This window comes from Antrostomus carolinensis, unplaced genomic scaffold (assembly GCF_000700745.2).
Source record: "Antrostomus carolinensis isolate BGI_N321 unplaced genomic scaffold, ASM70074v2 scaffold18769, whole genome shotgun sequence".
In the NCBI taxonomy this organism is placed as follows: domain Eukaryota; kingdom Metazoa; phylum Chordata; class Aves; order Caprimulgiformes; family Caprimulgidae; genus Antrostomus; species Antrostomus carolinensis.
In genome coordinates this window covers 15846-23791 of record NW_010336610.1, presented here as the reverse complement: position 1 = coordinate 23791, position 7946 = coordinate 15846, and the positions used below count along the sequence as shown (strand labels likewise).

The window sequence follows — 7946 nt, the reverse complement described above, 5'->3', positions numbered from 1 at the left end:
TCTCTGAATATCCACTATTTCTGCTCTATCCTTTTTTTAGATAGGGGGACCAGAACTGAATACAGTTTTTTCAGGTGAGGGCAAACCATTTATTAATGTAATGACACTTTATTACTGGTGCTATTTTCCATCACATTCTTCATGCGTCCTGATACTTGTTTCCCTTTTGACCACCATTGCAAACCAACTAGTAATACGCCTATGGGTGGGAGGAAAAATGGCTTTTGTATGTGAGTGAAGCACTTAACAGTTAGGCATGTATATTTGTGTGCTGAGGAAGGGACTTACAGGGTAGGTGACACAAGCCACAGGGCAACCATTTGAAAGCAAGAATTCCCTGGAATTTGTTTTCAGAGATTTTCAGGTGGATAGTTTGTTGGAAATACTTAATCCTGTCAAAAAGGGATTGGGGAAGGGAATATATTAAAAAAAAAAAATCCAAACCACCCAAACTATTAATATCTGCCAAGTGTTTTTTTCTTCTGTTTTCCCCTTTTTTGAGCTACTGGTGATAGAAATAAAATACTATAATTTCCCATTTTGGTGCAGTGATGCACTGTGTAATCCAAAGTAAGACAAACTGTTAAAACTTCATATACTGTGTTCTTTATTACTTCAAGACAAGTATGTTTGTCATGCTGTAGTTCTGATTTTTTTCTCCCTGGTTCCTTTTCGTTCACCTGATACCTGAATTTTCATGAACTTTCTTTTAATAGGCTGAGAGAGCAAGAAAGAAAAGAAGCAGAAGAAGCTAGTCAGAAAGAAATAGAAGAATGGGAAAAGGCACTTTTAGCTCAAGCAGCACCTACAAGGATGGAGACAATGTGGGAGATTCCAGCTATTGGTCATTTTCTTTGTTTAGCACAACAGATTTTAAATTTACCTGAAATAGTGTTCTATGAATTGGAACGTTGTCTTCTGATGCCTCAGTGTAATGCTTTTTTATCTAAAATAATGACTTCTTTGTTAAGTCCTCCTCATCGCAGATCTACCTTACATCGCAGGCCTACGCTTTCCTACAGGACTTGGGAAGCAGCACTCAGACAGAAAGTACGACACTGGTATACTGTTGTAGGGCAGGCTGACAATCCTAACAGCTCTGCAGAAAAACTTGGATTGTGTCCCCAGTTCTTCAAAGTCCTTGGAGAAGTTAATCCCTTGGAGGAAAAGCTGTTTCATGAGCTACCGTTCTACCAGAAAGTGTGGTTGCTAAAAGGTCTCTGTGATTTCGTATATGAAACACAGAAGGATGTTCAGGATGCAGTGCTAGGTCAGCCTATCCATGAATGCAGAGAAGTAATTCTTGGTTATGACTACTTGGAGAATGCGTATGTTCATTTTCCGCAGTTCTGTGGTGCAGATGTTCGGATTTACAAACAAAAACCTTTTCGGGCTCCTGAATTCCCAGCTTCTCCTATCAAAGTTAAGAAAATGTCACGTATTAAAATGGAGAAAGTTAAACATGAATGTGTAAGCAAAAGCAATGGGGAGGTCAGCTCTGGTGGTAGAGAAATGCTGCTGCATCATTCCAAGACAGAAGTAATGAAAAGTATGGACTCCGTTGTTGTCTATCCAGAAAAAAACACACATTTAGATAGCTTGAGGGTCACTACAGAGGAGGTTAACTGTGAAGTCAAGACCTCAGGAGTCTGCGACATCAAAATAACTGGTTGCTATAAAGAGAACTTGAGGAATTACATTAGTTCAGGAGAGATTGTTAGTATGGGTAGTTCAGGAGAAATAAGGGCTATGGAGAATGGACAAGGCTGTGCTGAAATGGCCAGAGTAAAACCTGAGATCAGTCCATTCAAGGAGAACACGCTGAAAGCTTGCCAAATGCGTGTCAATGGCACTCATAGTGACAACCAAGACATAAATTACCACAAATCTGCTAAAGAAACAATGCTAGAGAACTCACTGCAAAATAATAAAAAACTAAATAAGTTACGGGCAAAAAAGAAGAAAAAGAAAAAAAAGAAGTTGAAGGATATTCTAAATGAAAATCTACAGAGAAAACTTGATGACTTGCAAAGAAAGCGTGAGATTCATCTTCATCCATTCAAATCTTATAAATCTGAGATCCAGAACAAGTTGTTTATAATTAAAAAGAAAGAAAAACACAAGAAGCACAAGTCTGGTAAGTCAATGTTTTTACCTGAAGTCAAAATTAGATGGATGTGTATTCTTTTATCAGTCACTTTCTTAGCTAATGAGTCTTCATTTTGTTTTGTGAAACAGGACAGCATTATTGCATTAGACATCTCGGATGTAATTTTAGTGTTACAGTTTCCCATTCAATAACACAAGCATATAAAACAGGCTCATCGGGCTGATTAGACCATGATTCAATTGCGGAATATATCCTGAACACTGAGAACATAAATCACTGGAAGCATCTGTTTGTTACAAAAAAATATTTAGGGTAATGAATCTAACTGGTTAGTAGTGTAGCTTGAAGTGCACCAGAGTGTAGCTTGAAGTTGTTTTATGCTGTTTTATGTCATAACATTTGTGGAAATATTTCTCCTCTTGCTGATAATATTACCTTATCCAAATTACAGAGAAATGCAGAGTAATTATATGTTATCATTAATCTGACATAATTCCTGCTGGAACTGTGCAGTCTTAGGTCACCAAACAGTATTGCTTTGACTGTGGGCCTGATCACTTTTCTGCTTAGTCCAACAACTGAGATACAGAATTTATGCAGGTCACATTTTTATTACCGATGTGGGCAGCATGTAGTTAAGAGTTTCAGTTAGGTGATACGCGATCCAGATTTCAGTTAACTCACTTAAAATTTTGAAGTAATTTTTAAAACAGTAAAGTAATGAAGTCTTAAATCAGTTCAGATTATCAGCTAGTTGTAGTATTTTTGATGTCATGTGAAGCACCGTAAAGTTTAATCTGCTGTCCTGTTGAGTCATGGGGTAAGCTATCTGTACTAGATTTTATGCTTCAAACATTGCATTTTGTGAAGTGACGAGCATATTTTCAGAACAGTGTAAATTGAACGGTAAGTACTGGATTTTAGCTGAAAAGCAGAGAGACAAAACCAAAAATCTGTGTAACAAAATGTGTTCTAAAGGGTAAGAGAATTCAGAGATCTGATGCCAATACACTTTAGCTAGAAGTTGAGCAGAAATTTAAAGCTAAGAAAACAAGTAATGTTTAGATCCCAAGTATTTGTGCAGAATACCCAAAGAACTGTCAAAGAACAAAATCCTCCTTCCAAAACATTTAAATACTCACATCTAAAATAAATTTTAAGAGTTACAGTTAAAGTTCATATATGTAGCATTCAGCAAAAGTAATGTATTTTACATTTACTTTTGTGACTCTTAGCTCTCCAGATGTATTACTCTTTTCATTTTTCTTAAAACCAAGCAACAAAATTAATAATAATAATCCAAATTGCAAATAAGAGCTCTTTAGTTTAGAGAACTATTAGAAAAAAATTGAGGACCAAATGCCTTTTATTTTTTTGTGGAAGTATTTAAGAGTAGGTCGCCATGAGGTGACCCTCATTTTGCAACACATGCTTAAAAATCTACTTCCTATGAATTAAAAAATGCTCATAGAACAGCATGTGTTATTTTTTAATAGATATTGTTTTGAAAGACGACCACCGCTAGCAAAACAGACTGGCAATGTTTGAAAGTGGCTTTTGAAGTTAAGTGATAGAGATTATGTTTACTGCCATAACTGCCTTCTTTATGCGTGTTGTAAAAATAACAAAAGTTTTAGAAAGCTACCCATTTGCCTCCGTTTTGATACTTGATATACTTAATAGCATGTTAGCAGAATTTTTTTATGGTTACAAATTATGTTTTGTTTTTAAAAATGAAAAGAGGCAAATTTTGAAGTGCTGTTAGAAGAAGTGTAAATACTGGCATGCAAGTTTAAACTTTTTTTTTAAGAAGTCCATTATGAACAGCTCTAACAGTGATCGTATTTATAATAAAAATATATTCTATAATATAATGTCAGTGAAAATTATCATATTTTAAATTTCTCATTTTTAATCTGTAATGTTAAAGAACATTTGATCTTGCATAGTTCCCAGACTAAATCCTGCAGTATTAGTGGAAACTGTAGTGCTTACTGTAATACGCTTAATTGCAATACCTAAATACAGGCAGTTCTTTCAGTTTGAAATTCCTATGTTTTAATTGACACAGTGGAAATTAAGCTCATTAATAAAACTGGAATTAAGAGAGAACTTTCTTTCAGTCAGTTTCCTTTTTGTATCTTGCATATGATGCACGGATGCTAAAGTTAAAACAGAAATCCCTGGCTTTTCCTTATCCCAGTGGTCTTCATTTCTTGCAGTAAATTTGTTTTGTTTTCCGAAGTGATAAAAAAAGTTTGGGTTTTGTAATAGCTTAATACCAAGGCTCATCTAATGCTTATCTGATACAGGATTATAATGGAGATTATTCATCCAATTGTCATCCTTTGTGCTTTATGCTGAGCTTCATTAGAATGTATTTTAGGATCCAAATATGCTTCAGAAGCTTATTGTAAAACAATCTGGTGTTCCATACTGCTAGAAATATGGCAGTTAAAACAGTTACTCTTTCAGTTTTAATTTGTGACTGACTTTTTTTTTTACATGACTGAATAGTAAATTCAGCAGTAGAACGCAATGTTCCTCTGTTTTTCCAAGTCCATATTGTGTCATAAGGAGCTTAACATTATCAGGGGTAATTTAATATAGAAAATAATTAGTGTATAGTTTTGTCAAGAATATGTATCTGTAACTGTAGATAAGTACCAGTGCCATTAATCATCTGAACTTAGGTTTTAGTTACACATATTTTCCATCATCAGAGAACACTGTAGGTACAGTATTACTCCCTTTCATTGTTAGTTTTGGACAGGAAGGAGATGTGTCAGTTCAACTGGAAATCCAGAAAAGAGTAACAGTTTTTTGTCATGCATTCTTTTGGTGTTTGCATAGTTTTGCCACGCTGATGGTGCATGGAGGCATCATGTGTGTCTAATCAATGAGAAATGATGGAAATTCCTCTTCTTCACTTTCACTTTTCCTGTGTCTTTAACTTGATCTGCTGGACCCGATAACAGTGGTGGATGAGAAGCTGAACATGAGCAGACAATGTGCGCTTGCAGCCCAGAAGGCCAATAACCGTATCCTGGGCTGCATCAAGAGAAGCGTGTCCAGCAGGTCAAGGGAGGTGATTCTCCTCCTCTACTTCGCTCTTGTAAGGCCCCACCTGGAGTACTGCGTCCAGTTCTGGAGCCCCCAACACAAGAGAGACATGGACCAGTTAGAACGAGTCCAGAGGAGGCCACCAGGATGATCCAAGGGCTGGAGCACCTCTCCTATGAGGACAGGCTGAAAGAGTTGGGGCTGTTCAGCCTGGAGAAGAGAAGGCTTAGGGGAGATCTTATAGCGGCCTTCCAGTACCTGAAGGGGCCTACAGGGAAGCTGGGGAGGGACTTTTCACAAGGGCAGGTGGTGATAGAACAGGCATAATGGCTTTAAGCTGAAAGAGGGTAGGTCTAGATGAGATATTAGGAAGAAATTCTTCACTGTGAGGGTGGTCAGACACTGGAACAGGTTGTCCAAGGAAGTTGTGGATGCCCCCTCCCTGGAAGTGTTGAAGGCCAGGCTGGATGAGGCTTTGAGCAGCCTGGTCCAGTGGAAGGTGTCCCTGCTGATGGCAGGGGGGTTGGAACTAGATGATCTTTAAGGTCCCTTCCAACCCAAACCATTATATGACTCTTATGATGGTCTAAGTTACACTCAGATGGCGTGTTCATTTCCATCTGTGAGGGCATAAAACATTCTTTTTAATCTGCAGGTGACAGGCATTGTTCTGGACATGATCTATTTCTTTTGATACTCTCTTGTCCTTTAAAGGACATTACAGTATTACAGTATAGAGCTTTTCCTCCTATACTTTTTAAGTGTCCATTAGTCCTGTAGCTGTTCGGCTGAAAGGGATAGGATTGAAATCATACTAATGCCTTATTGTTTAGTAATGTTTCATAATGTTTAAGGCTAAGTAGTAATTTTCACAGCTCTTCTGAAATTTTATCTTCTGTTTAAAGATACTCTTGCAATGTAGAACAGAGAAAGAGATTTTGTAAAACTCGTTCTGAATTAACAAAAGGTAGTGTCTGGTGTACTGTCCTTGGGAATTTAATCTTCACTTTTGTCTTCAGAGTTGTAAAAACTTCGTTGTAGCTTTGTCTAGCCTCTGGGCCTGGAACAGCTTGTTAACCATGTTGAAAACATTAAATGAGCTATTCTACCAAGTTGTAACTTATGTACAATAAGCTGCACTGTCAGTATCTTTAGAAACATGTACCACTGAGGTTTTTTGGGGGTTACTTAGTTTGTTCTGTAAATCAGCATTATTAATGCACTTGTTCAGACCTGCTTTGCTGTTTTGACTATATAGAAACATATGCTGTGTCAGTGTGGAACCTTCAAAATCCATAGTAATGCTTCACTTTCCAGATTATTGTATGTTATATTTTCTAAAAGAGGAGCTGTTGGGAGCAAGATAGAAGATTCTGAGAATAAAGAGAAAAGAGGACATGCTCAGTAGTTGCCAAACTTTGAAAGGCATGAGAAGTGTCTTACAAATTTGTGAACAGGAAATTTCAGGCCAGTTTTTCAATTTGAGAAGAGTGGAGCTGCTGCTAGAATATAATGAGAAGACAGGAATTCTTGCAGTTGAAGGGGGCTAACTTAACTTTATTTTACCATGGCAAATACTACTTGGTGTTTGATGTCAAAAACATGTTTCCCATCTAGGCGAATGAGTTTGTGTATTTATTAAAAATTGCTCTATGATGTCATTTTATAATTTGAAGCACAGATTGACATAATTTTTGTTTTTCAAGGTGGCCTCACAAGGACTCAAATACCATAACCAGAAATTTTACTAGATTTGTAAAAATGTTCCTGTTTTCAAATCAACAGGATTTATGATATGATAATTTACAAATGGGTTGTATTGTCCTTGCTGAGGTAATTTACAAATATGAAGAGCATTTCTGCATCTCTGTTTTATTTGTCTACATTTATATGCCTCTCAAATAGGACTAGAAGAGATCTGAAATATCATTTATTTATTTATTCTCTCTTCCTCACCCTCATATGGCAAGACCAGCTTGAGATGGTTTCTATTTTAGTTGCATCTAATCTCCCTTGTGGGTTTTTCGGGTGCTTATAACTAGTGTCCAGGCCCTAGTTTTTGTGTTATGTTGTTAATTACCTGCACATCTATTCAGTGATAACATCTGTGGAATTTGGTTTTGCTTGAAAGGAAAACCTATATCAGCCAGACATCTTCTGAGCCTACATATAAATACGTAGAAGGAAAATCTATAAAAATCAACTCTCAGTGATAAGTCAGAAGTATAATATCATCCAGTCTCTTGGAACTGAGATTAGAACAGATGCTAACTCAAAATATTATTAATTCAGCGAAGTCATATTTCTTCTGCTCCCACCTATTGTGATCACTAGTAATTTAGCTTTAAAATTAAAAAGCTTTTATATAAAAATTTATCACCTTTGAATTATTTTACTCATTTATTTTTATTTAGTTTTGGTTTGTTAAATAAAGTACTGTCTTTCCTCTGAGACTAAGTTATACAAGAAACCTGGAATACACTGTTTCAAATAGTACAAATATTTCAGTGCTTTCCAATATGACGTTCACTTACTTTGAAATAAGCTTTTCTCCGAATAGCATTTGTTTTGTGTTCACGTTAGTGCTTTCACTAACCTCTGTTATTGACTTATACTAACTATACTCACTATACAGATTACCCTCGTCATCATCCTTCAGGCACCAGACAGTGACTGGATGGACAGGGCACTATCCAAGTTAATGTTCCTTGTATCTGCTTAATACAATTTCCAACTTTTTTGGCAGATGAGTGAGCTTGCTCAAGTAAGTTTA

General features: G+C 36.4%; 1 protein-coding gene across 1 annotated transcript in view; it reads left to right on the top strand.

Annotated features, from left to right (window-relative positions):
* Positions 1-716: 716 nt before the first annotated feature.
* LOC104530371 (uncharacterized protein KIAA2026) overlaps positions 717-7946 on the top strand; it is a gene marked incomplete at both ends in the record, with an annotated part of 20915 nt that continues 13685 nt past the window's right edge. Inside the window, one exon of the mRNA XM_010174934.1 lies at positions 717-2137. Coding sequence (XP_010173236.1) covers positions 717-2137 — 1421 coding nt within the window. The remainder of the gene's footprint in view (positions 2138-7946) is intronic.